At 44.2% G+C, this 24,915-nt stretch overlaps 1 protein-coding gene across 3 annotated transcripts in view; it reads left to right on the top strand.

Moving 5' to 3' along the window:
* FYN (FYN proto-oncogene, Src family tyrosine kinase) overlaps nucleotides 1–15,705 on the top strand; it is a gene marked incomplete at its 5' end in the record, with an annotated part of 38,562 nt that extends 22,857 nt beyond the window's left edge. For all 3 annotated transcript variants that reach the window (XM_080342085.1, XM_080342083.1, XM_080342084.1), the window contains 2 exons: nucleotides 5,705–5,836; nucleotides 15,027–15,705. In XM_080342085.1, coding sequence (XP_080198211.1) covers nucleotides 5,705–5,836; nucleotides 15,027–15,235 — 341 coding nt within the window. In that variant the 3' untranslated portion in view covers nucleotides 15,236–15,705. The remainder of the gene's footprint in view (nucleotides 1–5,704; nucleotides 5,837–15,026) is intronic.
* Between the last annotated feature and the right edge of the window lie 9,210 nt (nucleotides 15,706–24,915).

Below are 24,915 nucleotides of genomic sequence, written 5' to 3'. Positions count from 1 at the left end.
TTCCTGAACCTGCATGGGTATTACTCAGCCTGGTGGTAATGTTTTACTGACCAGTTTATTTTCTTTTTGATTTGAACAAAGGAGGCCTGACTGCTCCTGATTTATGAGAGGTAAATAAAAAGCGGTTCGTTGTCTGCACTGCCATTTCTCAGCAATCATCAGGAAGGAAAGAGACGGTCACGCCACTAATGATTTAAAGTGTGTGACTAGCAGCTATACACTGCCATTAAATAATACAAAAAAAATTTCTTGGCTTGTAGCGAGCATTTGGCTCCTCTTGCTTTTAGAGGAAGTGAGTAATCAAAGGGGAAAAACACGCCTTAGAAAGTGACGCCCGTTTTAAAGGCTACACTGGTGGACTGTGTTGCAGCCTGTACTATCAGGGCTTGCTTCTCTTGGCTGTTGAAACATCTTTCCCCCCAGCCAGTGTCAGGCATTCAGTCTTGTTTCCTTCCATCAATGATGACATTTGTATCTATGCTGCAAGGCAAGCCTCGAAACCTCTGGTATCCTCCAGGACAGAGAGAAACTTCCCATCACCTCCAGCACAGGATTTCCCATGCCGTTCTGCTACCCTTACAGTGATCTGGTTTGCAGCTATGTGGAGTTTTCTCCAAGCACATGGCATTTTTGTGGAGAGTTCTCAGCACTCCACAGAGTTGCTTGGGAAGAGTTGTTGCTATTCTAAGCAGTAGCAGCTGATACAAATTTAAAATTGCCTTAATAAAAAAGGGCAGAGTTATTTTCCAGGCCTTGTTTCTACTGCATACACTGGCAGCACTTGCAGTAATGCTGCTCCAAGAACACATGAAACAATAAGGATCTTCCTGATGCCTTCCAGACAAGTTAGAGCTATTTTGGGAGCTCTACTACGTGTTTGTAAACTCTCCGATCATTTTTGCCTCCCTAACACTTAGAAATATCTCCTTCCTGCCCTGCTTAAAAACAAGTGATGCTTCTTATTTTAATTTCCTAGAAATGAGCAGGGATCTTTTTTCCCCTTCCAGGCTCTCACCAGTCCTATTGCAGAGACTTGGCTCCCAGCTCACCAGCTAATCAGATCTCTCTTGTTTGGGACTGACTGTACTGTGGGCTGTAGTATTCAGGGCTTTGTTCTTGCTCATTGCCTGCAAGCCATGGAGTGGATAGGAGGAAGGACTCTTGCTTCTCAACAGCCAGCCCCCAGGGTCCCGGAGGGGGATCACACATAACACTCCTACGGAGATGCCATCTGCTCTATGAGAAAGAGCGTGGCCAGGTCAAGAGGAAGGGCAAGGGGAAGGGGGGTGAGCAGGCAGAGGGTGAGAGGGCTGTTTAGACCCACCGTTCCGCCCCTTGTCCCCCTGCTTTCCAGGGAGGGGTCAGCCTGCAGAGCCTGCTTCTGATCGCTGATGTTTTGCCAGGCTTTTAATTTCATGTTCGTTCTCACAGCACAGAAAACGTAATTGCACAGTCCCTCCCACACAGTGCTCATCATCGCCTACCAGGGCTGACTCGTTTCCTGTTACTTGCTCGCTTCAGCACTTGGGTTTTACCTTTTGTGGCTTTCCCTTTCCAGCCTCAGGAGCAATTTGCTGCTGCACTATGTTCTCTGGTCGCTAACCCAAGAATTCCCATGGGTTTTGGGTCTTAGAGCTTGGGGTGCTGTATTGGGTTTGGTTTTGAGGTACGAGAGGTAGCAGCTCTGTAGCATTCTGGAAACAGGATCATTATCAAGCTGTCAGTGGCTCTGGGGTATGAATTTAAGAGGTTCCTGCTTTGTTGAGATTTAGGTCTGAAAAAACAAAGCTCTGAGGGATTTTTCCTTGCTTTAGAAGAAACCATGCTGAGAGTTGTATGTCAAGGTCAGTCAATTATCCCAGCCCTCTCCACTCCTTCTCATCGCGTGACCTGCTTGTAGCTGATGAAGAATTAAAGCAGGGACATGGATTGATTTTTCCCAATTAAATCCTCCTGGGAGATAACCTGTGTGAATGCCTGGGCAGAGCTGGAAAAAGGTTCCAAGAACAGGGCTGAGCCTCACAAGAATCCTCAGAGGTAGGAGGCAGGGCCCTAACAGTACATTGTACAAGCAGCTTTGGCTCGGTGTGGTGGTGAGCAGTGCAAAAACCCAAAAAAGGCGTTCTGCAGGCTGAAATGTTTCAAAAAAAAAGGAGAGAGATAAAAGCTGCAGATAGTAGCTCACTTTGGGGCAAAGACAGGCTATCCTGACCTAATGAACACAGTGTGCAGTTGGTTTGTACATGTGGAGTTACTGACCTGCTAGTTTGTAGTGAAACAGGTTCCAGCAGAAAAATGAGGCAAATAACCCCCACACTAATGTAAAATCTGCCTTCAAAGTAGGAGATAGGCTGCCTTGTCAGCTGGGGTAATTGGCTATCAGATTTATGAACACACTTGTCAGTAATATGCGGTTTATCTGACAATCTGATGCTGTAATTTGTTTGCAGCACAAAGTCAGCTTGTTTAATAAGCTGCTGAGACCTGGGCAGAGGGAGAGGGTGAGTTTTTTTAATTGGTATGTTGGGAAGAGAGTGAGTATGGGGACTGTGCGTCGGTTGGGAGCCATGCACAGTGTCTGGCCTCCGCGAGCGTCTGGTATAGCTGTAGCGATCAGGAGGCTTTGGAGCGGCGCTCAACACATTTGGGGATTTCTGTGTTTTCACAGAAGTGTGCTGCCTGTGTCTCCAGCGTCAGACATGAGATGGGAGGCAGCACCTTGAGGGGATCCCTGTTAGTCACTGCAAAATGTTACTGTGATCAGCTCCTACACACACCCCCACACTCCCCCCACCTCGGCATTGCTCACACTGTAGCAGTGATGCTGCCACCTGTTTGGGCTCTTCTGGAAGCACATGTAGCTTGTGATGGTGTCCAGAAAGTGCTGCTCGCCCTTGCTGCTGCGTGTTCTTGTTGGCACAAGCTCTGTGCGGGGGATTTCTTTGTGTTCTGGCAGTGCATGTGTTGTACCTGCAGCTTTGCAGGCAGCCAGCCTGGTATGTCCTCACTGATCTCTGCTCTCCCCTTACTGGCGGCTCTGCCATACTGGGCTGCAGGCTCTCCTGGACTGTCTAGCCTCCAGCATGCATTGCAGGGCCAGAAAATCAAGAGGCAGGGCTCTGCTAGCAACCTCTCTGCCAACCTTGCTTTTCCCTGCTCCCCATCTGTTGCTTCAAACCAAAGTTCAGGAAATACTACACAAAATGCAGAACATGTGATTTTTGTATTAGTTGTTTTAGCCAGAAAATCACCCACAACAGGGGCGATGTAAAAATGTGACGGGTAGTTATCCTGCCATCAGAAAAATCCACAGCACAGACCATTTGTCTTCTCCAGCAGTGTTCATCACAGTCCAATGGTGTTTGTACTGATGCAGCTCTCAGGAAAAGAGATGTGCTGAATTGTGCCCCCTCCTCACCTATTTACCTTGCTTCTCATATTCCCATGGCTCCCAGACTCCACATCCTCAGCTCCCAACACCACACCAGCAGTAGATGAGGAAAGCAAAAATACCGGGGGAACTGGCCACAAAGGAGTCTGAAGAGATTTCTCCAAAGATGAGTTGTGTGTAGTTTCCTACCTTTGGATCTGAGTATGAAGCACAAGGGAATTAGACAAGTTTTGGCTCAGCTTCTCTGAAAAACACAGCTGATTAAAAGGAAAAAAAAAATAGAAAATTGTTGAATAAAATGTGTGCAACAGGCGAATGAGCAAACCCTTATGCTTGGCTATCTCACACACCACTAACCAACATCCAAGCCTTCAGGCTACTGGCCAGCATGGAGCTATTGGCTCAGCTGGCACGGTGTTTGTTTGCTGTCCCACCTGCACCTCTGAGAAAGCAGAGGGACATCAGCCCTCATATTCATGGCATACCTGCACAAGCCCATCTAAAGCCATTCACTATAGGCCCAGGGAACCAGACGCCCAGATATCCGCAGCTTGCGTTTTTTCTGGGGATTGCCAAGGGGCATGTAGCCAGCCCCAGGATCTGCCTGTGGCAGGGGGTGCTGGTTGTCAACCACATGTGGCTGCTGGTGCTGCTGGAGCAGGGCCAGCTTCCAGGACAGAGGCTCAAGCAATAGCAGGCTGCTGCTGCAGAGGTCTCAGGCATCATGGCCAAGGTGAATTTTAAGAGAAGATGAAGTGGATTTCGACTAACTAAGATCAGTCCCATGAAGAGGCGTAAGTTAGGAAAACTGAGGCCAAAGCCGAGCACCCAACTTTTAGCTGCTGCCTGCATATCAAGTAATTGACATACAGAAGAGGCAGACTTTTTTGAAAGTGAGTAGACATCCACGAGCCCTCCAGCACCTTTGCAAATCAAACCACTGACATGTTGATGCTTAACTAGATCTAAGTTCCTTCAGGCACTAGGGATTTGAAACTGTCTGGTCTTTTAATTTAGCAGGACTTAGTTGAGAAACTGCAATTTTAACTGGAAAAATATATTTGTTTCTGAGTAATATTCTCTCTTAGGATCACTTACATGTAGAACAGGAAAAAAATTAGCCCACCTGATGTTTTACTAAGTAAGGAGATGAGAATTTCCATGTTTACTTTGTACTCTGAGTCAAGCCGTATTGTGGCATGTAACAGAATATCCAGGCCATCAAGCACTGGACGTGACGGCAGAACAGCGCTGGCAGGGAACTGTAAACAGTGCCGTAACTGCACTCCCAGAGAATGATTTGTCCACGTTGTTACTCTTCCCACACTCCTGCTGAAAGCTAAGGGAACTTTTATGAGAGGGTGGTGGGAAGTCAAAGTCAGTCTGTTTCCAAATTCTAGAGTGTTTATCGCTAGGGAACGGCAAGAAGCAATGCAGCTCTTTTGCCTGTATGTTAATACAAGGCACCAGGGAAATGTCTGCATATTTTTGTACGTACTATGAGTTAATTATTACCACAAGACTTTTCTTTAAAGCCATATTGAAAATATTTTCTCTAAGAAAACAGTAAATGATTGGAAAAGCAAATAAATCAGTGTTTAAAAGCTTGTTATCTTACCATCCTTACCACAACTGGCTCCTGCAAGCTCTGATGATGGATGAGCACATTAGAACTGCACGTATTTAAGGCACTACAGGCTTTCAAGTGCCAGCAGCTTAAAGTACACTGTCAAGTTATAAATCACAGGCTGAAGTTGTGCCTCGACATCATTGCACTCCAAGCAATTCAAATGGCAGGATTATTTTTAAGTTCTTGCATGTTTCTACTGAAATATTAAGTTTGTTTTTAATTTATGTTTTTACCATGTTTGTTTGTTTTGTCTTTTGCTCAGCTTGAGCAAGGAAACAGGGAGGTACATTTCTAATAAATCTCACTTCTATTCTTACGTGCTAACTGTGACTTGCAAGTGTCATGGGGAAATGTTAATTTAAAACATTTTGCAAGAAAGAATTTCTATTATATTTGGCTTATTGTTTTTTTAAACATTTTTTTCCTTTTATAAAACTTCAAACCTGAATTAAAATCTCTTAGCTTTCTCTTGGGATATAGGACAAACCCACCCCTTCCCTCCTAAGTCTTTCCTTCTGCCCTACATGTTCCACCCTTCTGTCCTCTCTGACCATGGAGCTATTTGTTAAGACTTGCCTGTAGCTCTGTCCTCCTGCACGTGTTGCAGAATACAACAGTCACCTGCAAACTGGTACTTTGATTCTGTCTCTATTCTGATTAAGACTCATTTATTCTTTCATTAGGTGCAAAGTTTCCCATTAAATGGACAGCACCAGAAGCAGCATTGTATGGAAGGTTCACAATAAAGTCGGATGTGTGGTCTTTTGGCATCCTACTGACAGAGCTGGTGACAAAAGGAAGAGTGCCATACCCAGGTAAGAAAACAGTCTGAGCCCTGCTTTACCTGGGGAAAGGAGTGGAAACAAGCCATCTGCTTAAATTGGAATGAGTATTTATTTTCACTGGGCTCAAAGGAGGATGGTTATCATGCATAAGTTCTGCCTATGCTTGGAAATGGTCCTGACTGAAAGCCACTGAATGATTATCATGAAAAAAGGGACAAGGGGACAGAAAATCCAACATATTAATTTCTTTTTTTCTTTAATTGTTCACAATTCAATTAATTTACTTTCTAGCCAAATAATGAAAGCAATGTAAAATTGCTATAGTGTGGAGCAAATAGCTCTCCATAGTATTGCATTCATTTTAAGATACAGTTAAACTTCTAGAGTGGCATTACTGCATTTATTCTGCCAGTCTGTTTCTGTACAAGGTTTGATGACTGTCTGAATGTCTGATATTACCCAATCTCTTTTTAGAAACTCTTAAATTTCAAACCTTGCTTTCAAAGTGGATGGACAGGAAAGGAAATAAAATAATTCTGTAATGTGCAGGCCAGAGCTCATGGCAGGGTCACAGCAGGGCCAGATTCTCTGCATGGGGGAACCAGAGGCCCCATGGCTCTTTGTTGAAACCTTGCCAAGTATCCAATGGATTAAGATTTGTAGGAGGAGTGATTGGATCTGCCTGTGCAGAAAGAGGTTTTCATTCTGTTGCCCCCCTGAAGATCATAGGCATTTAGGTGAAGAGGAAAGGGGTAAAGTGAAAGCAGTGCCTTACATGGAAAAGAATTTAATCCCTTCATTTTCTTACCAGCACAGATACTAACAACAGGGCATCTAGCTGCATCTTTATTCTTTTTTCTTTTTTTTTTAAATGTTTCTAAGTACTCGCCAGTATGGCTGCATGCAGTGCAGCTGATTTAATGGAAAGTGCCCTAAAGCAGTTTCAATTTCCTAATCTGTGCCATGATCAAGCAGTCAGACTCATACATCAAACTGTGCAGGAGAAGCATCAGGACGAAGTTTAGTTTATCCTGTGGTATCTCACACCACATCAGAAGACTTAGCTCAGCAAAACTGAACTCCAAGAGTTTTACCAGGAATTACAACTTTGCTAACACCTAGGAGCTGGTAGCTGATTTCTGGGAAGCGAATGTGGGGACTGCAAGGCTTCTTGTGATCAGTGGTGAATTTTGGCCTGGTTAATAAGGAGCAGCTTACTAAAGCCGTGACAGTGACAACAGAATGAGGTAGCAGAAGGCGCGATGATGTTTTCCTGTGGGATGGATGACTCCCTCTGCCCAGCAGTTCCCCATGTAGTTAAAGAAAAGTGGGTGTTGCCACCACAGGGAGTGGCTGTGTCAGCAGCTGGCACAAAGGTCTTCTTGCCATCAGGATTACTGGCAGCGCGTGGGAGAGACGTGATTTCTGCAAATTTATTGAGAGTTAAATGCAGACATGGCATGGTGTGCAAAGGTTGAAAACGGAAAGATGTGTAAGACTCAGCTGATAAGAGTGTTGCTCCTAGAGAGTGGACAGCTCTCCTCACTGGGCTGCAAGATGAGGAAATTCCTGGTCTTTACCAGCAGAGTGGGTGCACAGGGGCTCTCACCAGCCTGGGCAGAGTTAAGGTAGATTTTTTTTAGTGGGGCAGGGATGCCTAATGCTTTCCGTCTTATCACGTCCGTGAGCACAGACACAGGAAAAGTACTATTGCAGGCAAAAGTGACTTAGCTCTGTGTTAACTCACAGGTTTGTAACTGAATGCAGTGGTGGCCATGGCAGCAGAGGATGTCTGCACTTCCCAAGTATTCCTTTCCTTCCCTGAAGGAGAAAGACACCACTGGATGTGCATTTAAGTGCTCACAATATATAACTTCTTGTAGGATCCATGACACTAATTTCAGGAATGGTCTGTGTCCTGAAAATGTGGACAGTTTTATTACGTGGCAGTCTGAGTACATCAAAGACAACTAGTGGCATCTCTCCTCTTTCAGCACCGTCCTCCTCCTTCATCCCTCACTGTGTAAAGCTCTCACACACTGAAAGTCCTTCCAGCTCACTCTCCCCCACCCATGCTAGGAAGACATCAAGTAGCTGGAAGCAATCTTTTGTGTGATACATATCACAGAGTCAGCAGCTTTCTGGATGGTCACGTAGTTCCTCAGTTACACACCACCCGAGCTCTGTGCCAGAGCTTTCCCGCCCCACTGGGACTCCCACCTTCCTCAGCCAGGAGGCCTTAATCATTCTCATGGTCACTGTCACTCCCCTTTCTGTCAGTTTTACCTAAGGGCATCTTCTGTTTTTAAATTTGAATTTCCAAAATCTTTAGAGATTTCAATTTGATCTCATTTCCCTTACCCTAACTGGGGAAGCTTTTACAGGATGAAGCAACAGTGGAAGGGAACTGGGGCCTTCTCAGAAGGGTCTGTCTCTGTGTGGGGGTTGAAAAGAGAGCTCAGACTTCTCAAGGTGACAAAGACCTTCTGAGCCCCTCAGAAAAGACTCTTATTTTCTCCTGACATGGGAAGGATCATCCATCTCCTGCTTCATGCTGGAGAGAGGAAGGACCTCCCGGTAGAATGAATTCTTGAATTCCTGCACCTGTCTGGGGCGGGGAGTAGGGTTCAGATGCACCCACAGGGCTTTTCCTGCCATCACGGTATGGCTTGCGTGAGGAAGAAAAGATGGGAGTTCAACCAGCATGGGCAGCCGAACTCAGCCCTCCTCACCCAAGTCATAGTAGACAACCTATAGGTGAGAGAACACAGTTCGTAGGCACTGCCGGCCACTTTGGCACCCAAGGCATGTGGATGTGCAAGCTCTGGAAAGGGCCAGCCGTGAAACAAAGAGGATCATGGAGCTGTCACTCTGCTGTAATACCGGGTTTCTGAAATAGTTGTGGGTATGTTGTCCTGATGTTCCTGCTTACAGCTTGTAGCAGGCCCGGGGGGAGCAGGGAGAGGCCTTCAGACAAAGGGATTGCTCTCTTGCATGACACGAGGTTATTTGTAGGACCCACCCCAGTCCTGTGGTAGTAACCATGCCTGCAGGGCACTATACATCATGCCTTGGAGAACTAGGCATTGTTTTAAGCTTGTATAGGAGGAGGGAGAAGCACAAGGAGAAGGACAGAAGGAGAAGGCAGACAGTATGTAGGAATGGAACAGACTGTGTGGAACAGGACTTGGCATTCATTGTCCCCCAGATTTCAAACAGTTCCTGTCCTGATGCCCTGTTTTGGAAGAGAGGCTGGAGCGGTGGTGGGACACATGAGCAGTAAAGACTTTGCTGTCAGAGATGAAGCTCAGGCTAGAGTTCATAATCAAGCCTTGCCCCAGACCCTATAGCTCCCTCAAGCAAGACTAACTTTTTGACAGGTGTCGTCATCTTCATCCTTCAACCAAGCCTGTTTCTCTGTCAATAGATGTAAAGAACGGCTATGATAACTAATTTTATTAGGGCTTTTCCTAGCCTTCTCTAATGCTTTGACGTTCTTTTCACAAGGTAGCAGATTGAAATAAGCAACTTTTGTAGTTTTTCTGGACATAACGTTCTATTTCCATTATCACAGTGGGGAAATAAAAACTAGATATGGGCAGAAGAGGAGCCAAGTTTAAAAAATAGTCTGCGTAGTCAACCTTTTTCAGTGTTTGTTTCTTTCCTCTTTCACAAATTCCCCTTGGATCTTAGATTTGGGGTTTTTAGTGGAGTTCAAGTGTAGGAGGCTGCGTTTCTCTAGCAGTAGTCAGAGAATCTGGGGGTTTTTTTAACATGTTGCCTTTTGGATAGGCAAAAATCCCAGCTGCACTAAACAAGCACCTCTGAACTTGACCCTTCTTCTTTCTGCTGTACTTGTCACATCAACAGCATTTGCATTTTATATCTAGTGTGGCAACCACCATGATACAATCCACATTGCTGCCTCCAGCTGGGCAGATCTTTGAGTCCGGGCTCCAAGCAGCTCTGCAGTCCCTGGGGAGCTGTTTTCAGCCCCCTCACCCTTGGGGAAAGCTGGGCCACAAGTGCTGGAGAGCCCATGGTACACTGACCAAGCCGGGGGACAAGTGCACATCCATTAGCCAGCATATGCATGTGTGGCGTCATCATGGATGGTAGATAAGCAGTTGAGAGAGGTGCATACTCAGCACATACCACAGATAAGCTCAGATGGGTTTCTTTCTAAGCAGGAAAGCTCCACTCACAAACGCTGTGGCTCAAAGTGGCATCTCTTGTACCAAGCAATAAACAAACAAACAAACACACAACACCCCAATATATAATGGTAGCTTAGCTTTCTAGCATTGTGGATAGTTGTTGGGGGTTTTCAGGCCTTAGTTTCTAAATGAAGTAGCATTACTTCCAGATTTTTAAAACTTGTTACTACTTTTGCAGTTATAACTAGGTTCATATTGTATGCTGTATGAACGGCATTATCCTTCAAAGGTTGTATTCCTTCAGAATCAGCTTTCCTGTTCCCTTCAGTGCACTGTTGTGCCTACATATGGAATAATCTCCCTGCCTAAGCCCCACATCCCATGCCCATGCCCTTGCCTCTGGCTTTTCTTTGGGGTTGTCCATGGAAGTTAAGAATTCTGCTTCTAGATCAAACTGAACAAAACCCAAAAATCAACCTCTATCTCCATTATCCCTCTCTCTTTTGAGAGCATGATCTCAGTGCCAACATGATCCAGCCCCTCTGGAGGATTACACAGTTTTACCCTCTCAACTATAGTGGGTCCTGAAGGAGCATAACTCTCAGTCCAACAGAAGAAAACAAGAGTAAAGTGTCTTAAAACCATTTCTGTCCTCAGTGGACTTCACATAGCCCAAAGTAATCTATATAGCTTATTAGCTTTGGATGTGGGGATGCTGCCTGGTGACAGTCATGTTTCCCATCCTCTGCAAGAGCAGCGTTGCCCCGATCTGTGCTATTTGCACATCTGCTGTGCTCCGTCTAGTGAAGCTCCTCAAGGCACTCCAAAGCATTCTCCAGTGCTTTCTTTAGTGACAACTGGAAACTTTACATCCTTTTCTTTTGTCACAGTCAGTCTTACCACTGCAGCTTTCCTAGGAGGAGTCCAGCAGCATTGCATTTCTGTCCCTAGTCCATATGGGCTGTAGATTTTTATTGTATTGAGCATTAAAGTGGTCATAATCCTGTGGCATCCTAAGACTTTTAGATGTTTCACCAATAAAGCTGGATGGTGGGAAGTTATTTCATTTTTGGTCTTCTGAGGGAATAAAAAGCTAATGGAAAAAAACATTTCTTTTGGAAACTGGATGTTTCCTTCTTGGTCCAAATGGTAGTAACACAGTGAGCCCAAACTGATTTTTGAGCTGGTGAAATACTGGTAGTCTACAGAAGAATATTGCTGAGTAGTTTATTCCACATATTTAATATTGCTGACTAGTTTATTCCATGGATTTAAGGGTTTTAGGATAAAATTTTAAGGGGTCTAGAAGCATACTGCAAGCAGAATTTCATTTATTATTTACTAAAAGAGTTGAAACTCTCGAGTATTCATTAAGAGAGAGCAGTTGTACAGACTGCTCAAATATTCTCTCTGTGGTGTCAGAAGTGCAGATACAACAGGCTTCTGCTATGACAAGAGAAACACTAAAACTTGTGGGATAAGCTAAGTGGATCTAGATAATGGGTTTGTAAACATAAATAGACCTTTTGAGAGGTAAAAAGTATATCTGAAACCGCTATTTTGTAAGTCTGACTAATAATCTAATCAATTTGGGGGAGAAAAAAAAAAAAGGTATTTGAAACTCCTTTTTTGAATTAACAGCACATGTCAAAACCGACAGATTTTTTTTTGGCAAATCCTAGGTGCTGCAGCCCTTACTGGATGGATGAATTCCAGTAAGGAACATGAGGATTACTTGTTTTCATTTCATATCTGGGTTTTTTTCAGAGAGAGGAGAGAGGAGATGGGGAAAGGAAAAGAAAGAACAAGAAAAAAGGGAAGGGAAGGGAAGGGAAGGGAAGGGAAGGGAAGGGAAGGGAAGGGAAGGGAAGGGAAGGGAAGGGAAGGGAAGGGAAGGGAAGGGAAGGGAAGGGAAGGGAAGGGAAGGGAAGGGAAGGGAAGGGAAGGGAAGGGAAGGGAAGGGAAGAGAAGGGAAGGGAAGGAAAGGAAAGGAAAGGAAAGGAAAGGAAAGGAAAGGAAAGGAAAGGAAAGGAAAGGAAAGGAAAGGAAAGGAAAGGAAAGGAAAGGAAAGGAAAGGAAAGGAAAGGAAAGGAAAGGAGGAAACATTTTCCTGGATTATACTCCCATGAGAAAACCTACTTTGACTCACTTTCAGGGACAAAAAATGGCTGTGATTTCAGACAGCAATGTCTTTTATGTTCTTTTTTTTTTTTCCTTTTGTTGTTGCTGTTGTTGTTTTTTTCTAAAAAAAATAAAAGGTAAGTCAAGAGGTGTTTATGTTTTTCCTATCCCCTCTCTCTCCTCAGGGTTTTTCTTCCAGCTTACAGTTCGTTATCAAGTTTCAGAGTGTGCTTTGCAGCACTGAGTAATGCACTCAAAAATACCAAACATTTGATATCTTAGAATAACAAATCAGTTGGGAAAGAGCTTTTCTGCTGCTGTTGTACTTAAAGGGGTACTGCCAAAATAAAACCAAAGAATGCAGTTTGTTTGTGGTTTAGGTATATACAATAGATGAGCCTTTAATATGTAAGGGAAGCAAAGCACCAAAGTTCTTACCCTAATTCAGCTGATTCAAAGACAAGGATATAAAAAAGGGTGCAGAATTATGTTTTAAACATAAATTTTTAAAATTAATATTGAGAACACAATATGAGCCAATGCCCTTCCTTTTCTTATAGTGTCTTGAAAACAGCAAGGCCAGAAGGTTTGCGTTGATGCTGCTTTTGGTTTGGTGGTGACTAACTGACCACTAGTGTTGCTTTGTAATTTAATAAAAGAGTAGAATCTGTTTGAAAATGTTCTTGTTGGATAATTAGGAACACCCAAACTTTTGTTCAGTGTGCAGCACGCTTTTCTGTATTGTTGTGAGCCTGTGTGACCTAACAACATCAGTTTGGAGCCAGTACTACAGGAGCACCTTAACTCTATGCAGTGTGATGTCTGCAGAGGATCATTACTGCTCTATTTTTATTATTCCGTGGAGTCCTAACCACGGACCACCTCAGGTGCCATTTACTCCTACCCATAAACATCTAACATCAAAAATACACTGCGTAAATGCAGGTGATAAATCAAACACAAGGAACCAGTGCTAAAGTGTCGGTCTGCAGGTTAGGAAATACCGCAAATCAGTAATCTAACCCTTCTTCTTGCAATTCTCACTGCTAAAGGGAACAGTAAGGAGATGTTTGTAGGAGGATCAGGCAGTTTTCTTCCATGTGTATAAGAAACAGCTCATCAGTACTTGTTGGAAAATGGAAGGTGCTGCAATAGGCTGACCAGAACTGTGAGCTGACCAGGCCATGGCCAAATGAGAGCCTAAATGCTCATGGGGCAGCCTGTGAGAGGCTTCGAAAGTAGAAGACAAGCAGCTGGTATTTCATGTAGAAGGCAACAAAGAGCAAGTGGCAAGACCATGCAAGGGGCGGCTACAACAAGAAGCTAGGAAAATGGTCCTTGCAGAGACACCACAAACAGATATCAGCAGGAGGAAATTGCCTTATTAAGATAAGAGGAAAAGGTGTTTTGTAGTCCTAACATGAGATGAGAATCTAGATGTGGATGGCCAGGAAAGGCTGTATTTTGCAGATTCTTCTTTTAAAGCATCTTCAAGAATTATGTACAGCCAGGACATGAGGACACAGGGTAAAGACCAAATCCAAGGACACAGCTAAGTTACCCGCGTAAATGCCAGGCAGTGTAAGGATATTATTCTTGCTAGTCAAAGTGTAGAGTAGACAAATGAATCTGCGTTGAAGAAGGTGGTTGAATTATTTCTCACAAGTAAGTTTACAAAAAGTACAGAGTAGAGGGGAAAGAGACGATCCCCTGGGTCCTGAAGGTGGGACAAGGAAATTCTTTAAGAGGACACCCTGAAAGAACGGAGTGGACAAAACCCAGGGAAGATGTTGTCATGGAAGCCAGGGAGAGAATAAGCTAATGGAAAGAGCAACATGAAGCTGCTGGTTTCTAGATTTCATCATGGAGGAACTTCAGTGTCCTTCCTTGTTCTCCTGCAGAACTGCTGGGTATGACCTACTAAATGAGTGAAGCCTGCAGATATTTTTCGGCAGAGGACTGGGACAGGGCTTGCCAACTGGCAAGCCACAACGCTTGCAGTCATCATGCATGCTTTCTCTGAAATACTTCTGCATGCCTGCGGTGCTAGTCTTACTCTTGATACTGTTAAAAAGCCAAAAGAATTACTGGAAGAGCTATTTAAACTAAAGTCGAGGTTGACTGCAATTAATGTACGGTTGAAAAAACACTTCAGCAGAGGGACCTAGGGCTGAAGGGATTGCGGGAAAAGACGAAGTAGCAAAGGGCCTGTCTTGCCTCTTAGAGACAGCCATGACGGTAAGGTAATTTTTTACCTTTTGTGAGAGAGAGCTGTGGTTCTGCAGTGGAGCTGTTTAGCTTGGTGGTTGACTTGTCTTCTGAGCAACTTTGTTTTCCTCTGCATTGAGGTGAAACAGTGGAATATGGTAGAAACAATACTAACCAGCACAGATCAAGGGAGTGCAGATCACCAGCAGGAAGCTTCTAAACCAGTGTTGAAGGTAATGCTGCTGGACGTCACTCCTAGCCCAAAGTAGCAGAGTTTGTGTTGAAGTTACTGCAGCAGGACCTCACAGAGCACTTCGATAAAGGCCCACACTCAGTGTGAGGATTTCAAAAATTCATCTTAACTTCTAGAATTTTGAATAGGACTTGTTATTTTCTTTAACCACTTCATATAACATATTTCACAGCTGTTGTTGTTGGAGAGAGAATGTGCCAAATCCTGCCCGTTGTGAGTAAACCAAGAGGGTAACCATGGGAGCAACATTTTACTCATCACTGGATCCTAAAACCTTTTACAGAGAAAGAAAGTAATCCAGGTTACCTTGCAGTAGATGAAGAGTGGGAACAGGACATTAGAGTGGGGTTTTTTTTTGCTTGTCTGAACCAGAAGAAATTAGTATGATTGAGAAAAACATATGTATTGTTATATATATTGTAGAGATAGTTAGGCTACTTTTTCTGTAATTTAACAGTGTGGATTTGTCTGCCTTTTTCAGGCATGAATAACCGTGAAGTCTTGGAGCAAGTAGAACGTGGTTATCGGATGCCATGTCCTCAGGACTGTCCCATCTCCTTGCACGAGCTTATGATCCACTGCTGGAAAAAAGACCCAGAGGAGCGCCCAACTTTTGAATATTTGCAGGGTTTCCTTGAAGACTACTTCACTGCAACAGAACCCCAGTACCAGCCTGGCGACAACCTGTAAATCCCTGGTCTCCAGACACTGTCATGAATTACCAGGTGTTTCTCAGCCCTGCCCCACCTGCCCTTCAGCTTCCAACTCGGTGATCGGCTTCTCCAGAGAGCAGCATCTTCCAGCACCGCCGTGCACATGAGGGACTGAAGCTGGGAACTTCCACAGCCCTTGCCTATGACCACTTGTCCTAATAATCTGAATGTCCTGGATGAAGAGGAGGAAAACGTTTTTTTTCTTAATCAGAGACTCCAAAACTGCATTGTATTGATGTTACGTAAACTGCAAAACCTCTGTTCATTGTAAATAGTAACTCAGTGCCAACAACTGATCCTAGTGCTTTCCTTTTTTTAAAACGCGAAACCTATGTGATTTTAACTAGTCTTCTCCTGATTCAACTAAAAGTATTATTTTCCAGAAGTGGCCTCTTTGTCTAAAACATTTTTTTTCATGTTTTAACAAATAAAAAAAAAAAAAAAAATCAGGACAGGTGTTTGTTTTTTTGCTTTTTTATATATAAAATATATATAATATATATACATACCTGTACATACAGTATATGGGTGCTATTGCAGAGGAAACTCATTTGGAATTGAATGAATCCTGCTGCAGCAGTACCCAGAAAGCGATAATTTTACTGCAGACAAGAAAACACTGGTGGGATTCTGAAAGCCAGTGATCTAATTTTTGGCTTTTGCCAAGCATGATTTTTTTAAATTGGATTGCACTTTTTGTTTATGATTATGTACCTGTAGATGGTTGTAACTTTGCTCTTTCAGGAATCATGTGCTGTATTTACAGTAATGTTTCCAATGTTTGACAAGTGTGTGATGATTTGTTCTTGAAATTAAAACAACCATATTTAAAGCAAGAAAACTACACCATCACCGTTTGAACTGGAAAACTGAAACTGCAAGGACTTCTTGGATCAAAACATGTATACTGAAACGTTTCGAAAAGATTTATTAAACAGTGTAACCACATTCAGATGGTCTTAAAATCATAGCATTTTAGCCATGTCCACCTGCTAAACTGTTGGTCATGCAACTAGGATTTTTCTGTTTTATGTGTAACATTTTTCCATTGTAAAATAAGTGTGTTAAATGTCCTGTACTGCTAATGAAATTACTTTCTCTATGTCTGCAAGTTCTCCAGTGGAATTACTATGCACTTCTTTACATTTCATGGAGGATGCACAGAACAAAGTATTATTACCTTTTCAGTTGTCTGTACCAGCCTTGAATTACTTACATTTAACCAAAAAAAAAATTTTTCCTTTCTATTTCTATTGAGTTTTTAATACTGAGTTGCAAATTTTAAAGTCTTAATTACATTTTGTTATGGTTTATTTGCAAGTTTACATTTTAAAACTGTTTAACTTTCTTAATTTAGTAATTAAAAAAAAAAAAGAGCATTTTACATTTGGATAGTTGTTCTTTTGTTTAAACTGTGGAGATAATGGTGGAGATGAGACAAAAACTTTTCAAGAAGGGGTGTCATGCCATTTGGGCATCATATTTCATAGGATTATGCAGACCAGTCACCTATGGGACATCATTTTCCAAATTATGAAGTCAGTATGTTTTTAAACAGCTGGAGTTCAACTGTAAGGACTATGGCTGAATGCATCACTAGTCCGTCATTTCTCTGTTCTACAAGCAGTTTATTCTTTAATAGTTCTGTTGCATTTAACGTGAATACTTTTACAAGTGTTGCAGGAAAACATTTTCTATGCCTTGTATTGCTGTTATTGCTTTAAAATATTGCAGCCAAGTAAGACTTCCGACAGTTGAAACTTTTTAAAAAATTATTTAATACTTAGATTGTGAATTCATATTCTGAATACTCACCCATTTTCTAAAGAGAACCTTCTTCTGTTCCTGAAAACTAACCCTGCAATGAATTGAGATTCAGAGAAAAAATTGTCATCATTTTAGTATTTTCTATACAAAACACTGACTGAAAATCCTCTTGCAAAGGAGGTTTCCACACTTAGCCTTTCTTCAAGTGTGAATATATATGGCAATGTTGCTTGTTACCAGATTTCCATGATAAATTGGTTAACATTTTACATGTAGAGTCTATAAGTAATGTTATGTACATGATATATTCAATGTTGCTGTACCTGTAGCTGTGGAGTACTGAAGAGGCCATAATTCTTGGGGGAGTTTTAGTTTCCTCTTAGTACTTAAAAAGAGAGTCGTGGTCCTCTTTTTTCCCACAGCTACCCCCTCCCCCTCTCGCCTTAAAACATCATTTACTGAACTGAGGACTCCGTAGTAACCCAGCGGGCTGGAGAAGCCAAAATGTCCCGTACTGAGCGCGGTGCATGGTGCAAGGCACGGCCATGCTGCCACCTTCCTCAGCAGCCTTTGCTGTGCCACCAACTTAAGTACAGTTTCCATCTGCAATGCAGGACGAGCCTAAAACATCCATTTTGCCTGTGTTTCTCGTTGGAAGTAAGACTCAGATGGGGCACTGTTGGGGTTTTATGGCCTTCTGATTCTTGGATTTGTTGTTTCTTGTATCGCATTCGGTCTCTGAGTACCATGTTGGTCTCTGCCGCATCTCTGCCTGCAGCTGGCTTGTGTGCGCACTGGTGCCGCTGTTGAGTGGCAAATCCAGACCATTTCCCATCGGTAGCTCCTCTGCTTCTTTTTCTTAATGTTGGGAGTTTTGTTGTTTGGGTTTTTTAATCTCTCAAATAAAAACATTAGCAAAAATTTAAACAAGGTTGTTAGCATTTTTGCCATAAATTAATAAACACCTTTCCTTAAGCACTGCGTATACACCACAGATAGCTGTGTGGTGACTGTAAAAGTAGAATTATCAGATTTAAAATATCCTGTTCTCTCCAATAATTTTTTTTTTCTTTTTTATGTAAGACTAAATAAATCCCATCCAGGTAAAAACAATTGGCCAAATGCTCCTCCCACCAGCACACCTGACTCCCAACCGGTCCGTGATGTGGCAGCGAAGTTCCAGAAAAGGCGACCTACCAGCGGCTGAAAGGACTCTGTGGGGTGACCCAGGCATCTCTAGGCCAGGCTTAACAGGCCCAGGAAAAATGAGAAGCAAAGACGCAATGCTGCTGCGAAAGGGACGATTAGTACAATTAATGCCTGTTAACGTATTTCTATGGCAAAGAAATTACGTGAGACTTGGTGGGTTTTCAGAAAGGTTCAAATTTTATCAAAGGCACGAACATGATATTCTTTGGCTCCTGCAACCAGTGTTCGGCTTAGTTCTATGTGACATTCTGGCTTTGATTTAATTACCACTGTAGAAAAACAAAGTAAATACAAAATGGAAAAGTGATTAACTGCTAAAATTACAAGAATGATCATAAATGGAAAATCTGCTTCCCATGTGAGTGTTTCTCCTGAAGCTTCTAGACTGGAAAAGACTACCTGCAGATGGAGAAGGCAGATTTCTAAATGTATTAGACCTTGCCACATAAGTTCAAGGTGAGTGGAAAATTACTCAGATTTATTTTAAAACGCACCATCCCTTTGTCAAATGCTGCAATAAAAAATGCAGTACACTAATGAATGCTACCACATCGTACCCGGGGGGTTTAAGGGCCTCACACAAGGCTGAGCCCAAGCATGCAAGAGCTATTAGGAGATATACAGTAGCTCCACTTCCAACGTGTAGACAATACTCATTCATCAAAGAAGGCTTTTCCTGTCTAATGGGAAATTACCACCAGCAGTGCAGACAAAAGGATATTTATTTTCTGCATTCGTGTCAGTTTGAGGATCTGTCTGTCTTTCAAGAATAATTGAAGTCTGTTTGTAGCTCAGAAATCTCATTGTGTTCTGCAGGCTCAGTAAGCAGTGATTATAATTTCCTGTGACTCATATACAGGGAAATTTTATCACTGAAGGGGCTCCTGTCAATTGGGGCAGTATTGCCTGCCATCTCAACTGAAGGAAGGGGCTCTTCAGTTTTGGATTTCCCTGCACAGATCAAACTAGAACCCATGTTCTTTTAGCAGAAAAGAGAAAAAGGGCCCTTGCCAGGATGCCACTGGCATAGGCTGTTAGTCTGTCCCTCTCAGTACTTCTGAATTTGTCAGGAGAACTACTGACAGCTAAAACCAGGTTACTGAGGTTCATTTTGAATGTTAGAGGGGAAATGCTCACCTCATGTAAGCCTGTGAGATATTTTCTCTTGACTTTCAATACAGCAAATGTTCGTATGTATGTAAACATATATCTATATCTCAAAATGCAGTTTGCACATGAAAACATCTATACCTACACAAGCATCAATCCATCTCCTTGTATTCCTCCCTTGCAACTGAATGCTTAACAAAAATGTATGACTGGGATGTGAATGGATAAGAAGACAGAATGGTGTTAACAACAAAAGAGGTTCTCTTTTTTTTTTCTTTCCCTTTATTTTTAATAGCTTTCACTCCGTAATCGGTTATAATCCCTATCCCCAGGCCAGGAGAGGGGTGGTAGCAGCAAGCGCTGCTGCCACAGCCCAGTGATTCTGTGGGTGTCCAGCTACTGCAAAGAGCAACCTGCAGCTGTTTTCAAACTCAGAGAGGGAAAAAACATTTCTCCTGAGGGTATGGCTGCAGCTTCCGTCCTGTGGTGTGAGTATGCAGGAGGGCAGAGAGGGGAGGAGAGGGCCCTCCCGGGAAAAGCAGGTCATCAGCTGTCAGGCTGCATATCATGTCGTGTAGAGGGAGGTCCAAAGGTTGCAGCACCAGCTGTGCTCGCAATGCCTGTGTTTTGCTGTGCCTGGGGATTGAGGTGATCAGATTAAAGCAGACTGGTAAACCTGAACTGTGGTTTCTGTTACCAAGTGTAAATATCTTCTCTGTTACAGGGTAAACAGTATATGTTCAAGATGGGGGAAAAAAAAATTGCCGGTCTGGCGTGCCTGTGACTGAAGGGCAAGTGTTGCCTCTTCCTGACCAGGCCAGATGGGAGTTTGATTATTCGGCTCATTGTTGGGAATAACTCGGCATTAAGCTCTGTGAATAGCTAAAAGGGCAAAGAGCAAAGAAATGAGATTATCTCCTTCCTCTATGGCCAGGCTTGGGCTTGCCAAGGGCTCCATTTTGCTTTTTTGTGCATCAGCATTTGTTGCTGAGCCCCTGCACCCAGAGTCTTGTGAAGTTTGCTCAGCTACTTATTGTCACAGCTTCACACAAAATCCCTGAGCCTTGTCATTTTCATCTGGAAAAAAAGAAAAAAGGGATGCAGGGAAGCTTTCTGACCATGTTGTAGCCCTACTCACTGACCCAGGGGCTCACCCCCATGCTAGAGACCTGCCCAAAAGCCCTGGCATCCCCTACGCTTCATTCACCAGCACAATTCAGGCTCTGGGCTGCCTTCCAGCCCCACTACACTGCTGGATTTCTCCAGCTAAAAGTTGCTGCTTGTACAGGAAAGGTTGCAGGTGCTGGGAAAAGGGTGCAGTGGTCCTAGCACATCCCTCCTGGCACTGTGCAGGGCTGGGGCCGTCCCTGCCATGGGGCCAGGATCCTGGAGGGGAGTGGCAATGCAGCAGGGTCCTGTGGCTTCCCTGGAGACACCTTTGGCTCCCAGAGCTGTCACCACACTCCTGGCCATCGGCAGCAGCTCAGGCATGACCACACGTAGCTGCAACTGGGTCTCAGGGTGACTTGGTAGGGGCTGTGTTGGTACAGCCCACAGTCCCCAGCCCTTGTGATGACGGAGAAACAGAAGCTAACTCCTGCTCTCCCAAAAAGGCAGTGGCAAAGAGCCAAATCAGGAACCACTTTGCATCTTAGAGACAGAGGACTAGGTATGTTTGATCATACGAGAGCTCAAGTGTTCCCTCAAATTCCCATGCCTCCCAAAAGCAGCATGACCGCCAGCTGAGCTTTGTATATGATCTCATATACAGGCAGTGTATAAAACACATACCGCATACTGAACATTTGCATATGTTACACATCTTTTGTTCCACTTGGGTGGCCTTCTCCTCCCCCTCCCCCTCCCTCTCACCCTATTACTCACCCACGCAGCTCCCCTCGCGTTATTCTAGACGTGTCATTTCTGAAGGGCTACACACCCCGGTCCTGCAGAGAGTGGGGGCTCTGTTAATTGTCAAATGTTGAGAGGGTAACGATCAATGGATGACTAATTGGAAGCAAGGGGGAATAAAATAGGTATTACTTAGCTTCTGCTGTTAATTAAGAGGATGCACAATGCTGTGGGGAAAATCTTAACAAATGGCAGGAGGGTTTTTGTCATTATGAAAGGTTTAATTAGAAGCATTGCAGAAGCTAACATCCAGGTACTGTTTTCTTTCATTTCGGGTGTCTCTTCAGGACGTGACTGAAAAATGCCAAAGCAAGAGCCTTAAAAAATGTAAGTGGAAAATATTTTTGTAGGCATGTGCCTAGCAATCTAAACATCAAGACAGGGAAGAAAACCCCAGCTTCACTCACAGTGCAAAAGCAGCAAGGGGTGAGCCAAATGCAGAGAACTGGAGTGGGAGTGTCATGTGCATTACACTGAGGCAGATGGGATTAAATGCTCATTGCAATGTCTCCAGATGAATTCACAGCACCAACGTTAGAAGTGGAGCAACACAACAGTGCTTTATTTCAACAGATAATCATTTGGAAGCAAAAACATTTATGATTTAGTTCTCTGAATATATAGATGCAGTAGAGAATACAAGAAGTGGCATTAGATATTGACATTATTTTCCTAATCAAAAAAGAAATATTACAAGAACTAGCAATGATTTTTTTATAAAAAAGCTCCATATTAGTTGTCTTGCCAATTAAAACACTCATCCTGCACTTGAATATTAATCTGTACTTTCTATGATGGGCCAAAAATGATGCATCACATTCTGCTTGTAAATAAAGTACAGATGAGATACTAACTTAAAAGAGTTTAAAGTTTCATCCAGCTTTCAGTGAAGTGAGTAGGAAGACTTCAGAAATATAAAACAGGCCTTCAGAAAGCAATTAGGATGGCCTCAGTTTTGGTGATGTGGGACACTTTTAAAATGCTGAAATGAACTTAGATATCTATTCTCTAAGTTTCCTAATCCAAAAATGAGTTAACTGATAGCAGTTTCTGCAGCTTTGTGGGTGAGTACTTAGGTTTGGGCTGGACCTCATCTTTGCTTTGAAACCCATTGAGTAAACAGTGCCATTAACACAGTTAGCAGAGAGTGCCTTTCATGTGGGGTGTAGGTTCTTTTCTCTTTGTTGGGCTGCTAAGAAAGCACATGAAGCTCAAGTTAGAGGAACTGCTCCAAGTACCTCCTGGTTTCTGGGATTTGGTAAGCTGAAGAGGGGACAGAGGCTGGTCCTTTGGTCACAGCTGCAGACACCGTTAGGTCCGTAGGTGTAATTTCTGGACATGGAAGTACTCATGAGGGCCAGATTTCACAGCGTATCTCCCAGGTGCTATGTCCTTAGGAGCCAGGCTGCTCTGTGCTCCATTCTTTGGGCCACAAATACCACTCCAAATTAAGATATGTACAAGTGGTCAGGGTGGAAATAACCTCAGGAGACTAAATGCTGAGTGAGCTAGCATTAATTCCCAGGGGCATTTCTAGGTAGCTAAGCAAAATATATATGGAGCTACTTGACAGAGCCCAGGAAAGGACCACATAGATAATGAAGGTACTGAAGCACCTGATGTATGAGGAAAGACTGAGAGACTTGGGATTGTTCCAACTGGAGAAGGCTCACGAGGTATCTCAGCAATGTATATAAATACCTGAATGGAGGGTGCAAAAAGGATTAAGCCAGGCTCTTTTCAGTGACAGGACCAGAGCCTGAAATGAATAGCCTGCGGCTTTGTGACTTCTCTGTTCAGTCACACCCCCTATGCTTCAAAGGCATTACAGCCCCCCAGGGACCCCGCCAGACAGGAACCCTGGCCAAGCTCTGCTGGGCCAGGCTGGTGTGGGTCACAGCCACAACTTCCCTCCTCTGGCCTCCTACAGGGGTGGTAGGTGGCCACTGTCATTCGCTAGATGTTGCAGCCCTGTGTCCAGGGTACAACCAGCAGAGAAGAGGTGAAGGTCTGTAACTGTTGTTGGCAAGGAAGGCTGCTCCACTGAGTGAAGGAAGAGATGTTGCATGGCTGCATGGCAGAGTCCTTAACGAACAAATCCTACAAATGCAGGTACTGGTGCAACATCACCTTGGGAATCTCTGCCTGTCAAGTCCGTGTGCCCAGCTGTTGGCTGCCCACACTCCCTGGGGAGCTGGTGCACATACAGCAAACACCATACAAGTCCTTTGCATAAGCCCCAAGAGAGTCGGGCACTCCTCAGACCAGATGTCCCTCCCCGCTCCCAGCCTACCTACATTCACAGAGGCCCCAGTTATAACTCCTGCGTGGCCTTGAGCCCCTCACCACCCTTTCCCACCAGGACACGCAGGCTGCAGCGGGGCCATCGCTACTCCTGGGCAGGAGGCCAGTGAGGATCTGGTGAGCAGGGCAGGCACCAGAGCCAGGTTTGGCACGACTCGAGGCTCAGGCAGCCCTGCTGAAAATGCCAGCTGTCAGGGTGCTCATGGTGCAAAACAGATGTGCAGCACAGCCGCCACACTTGACCCCAGACCAGAGGGATTAAACCTTGAGCTGACTCAAATGGCTGTGGTTGTAATCCAGCCACTCTAGCTGCAAGCATTGACTGCCCATTACATCGGGGTCTGGCTGGGACCCTCTGGCAGAGCAAGGGCTGCACGGGCAGTCTGGGCATAGTGAAGGACAACTCAAAAATGTCCCAAAAGGGAGGCTTGGTGTCCTGCTGACCCACGCCTTGGTGGAGGAGGGAAGGTCGGAGGGAAGGATGGGGTCAGGACCATCAGCAGGAGGGCCAGGCTGACATGGGATGTCCCAGGGTGGAAGGTAAGCTCAGGCTGCAGGGCATCACTGCACTGCCACCAGTACAATCATGTTTAGTGCTCAGTTTGGGGGCATGCACTGCTGCCAAATGTTTTAATTTTCCCTCTGGATATGTAGGCAGTGGTTCCCTGAGAAGAGGAAATAAGTGCCTGAGTCACAGCTCTTCTTCATCACCACAAAGAGGGGCTGGTGGAGCAGCCCACACCTGGAGAGGGCCTGTCCAGGGGGAGGAATGCCAGGCAGTCAGCTCCCTCCTCCAGCCCCAGTGCCACAGGAAGGTGGCAGGAAGGCGAAGCAGTGGCATTGCCAAAGCGAGGGCCTTGGGAGTGCTTTAGACGTCCTGGGGGTGCAGGCTGGCCAAACAGGCATTGAAGTAGCATGTGGTGGCAGCCCACAGATGCTTGAAGGATGAAGAGCCATGCACGAGTTGCAGCCAAGTCAGATTCCTCTTAGGGTTAAACTAAGCAAATGTAGGCTAAAGATCAGGAAGAGCTTCTTGGCAGGAAGATATGCCGAGCAGCGGCCAGGAAAGCAGTGTGGGCTGAGACACGCAGCTGTGTCCAGCGGGTGCACTGGGAACGCTGCTGTGGAGCGTGCTGTACCGGGGCTCTTTGAACCCCACTATGCTGTCAGCGCCAGCATTACTTAGCTTTAAGGAGCTGTGCAAATATATAAGGGTTTCAGCTTGTAGGAAAAGTGAGTTTCTGCTCCTTGGAGGTGCAGAGAGAAACTTGGAAGTGTCTAGAAGTCTAATCTAAAAAAAAAACCAGACGAGAAATCCTTTTTTTTTGTTCTTTATTTAGTTCTTACAACCATCAT

This window comes from Nesoenas mayeri (assembly GCF_963082525.1).
Source record: "Nesoenas mayeri genome assembly, chromosome: 3".
Lineage (NCBI taxonomy): Eukaryota > Metazoa > Chordata > Aves > Columbiformes > Columbidae > Nesoenas > Nesoenas mayeri.
The sequence above is the reverse complement of the archived record's forward strand: the minus strand, read 5'-3'. Positions and strand labels throughout refer to the sequence as shown.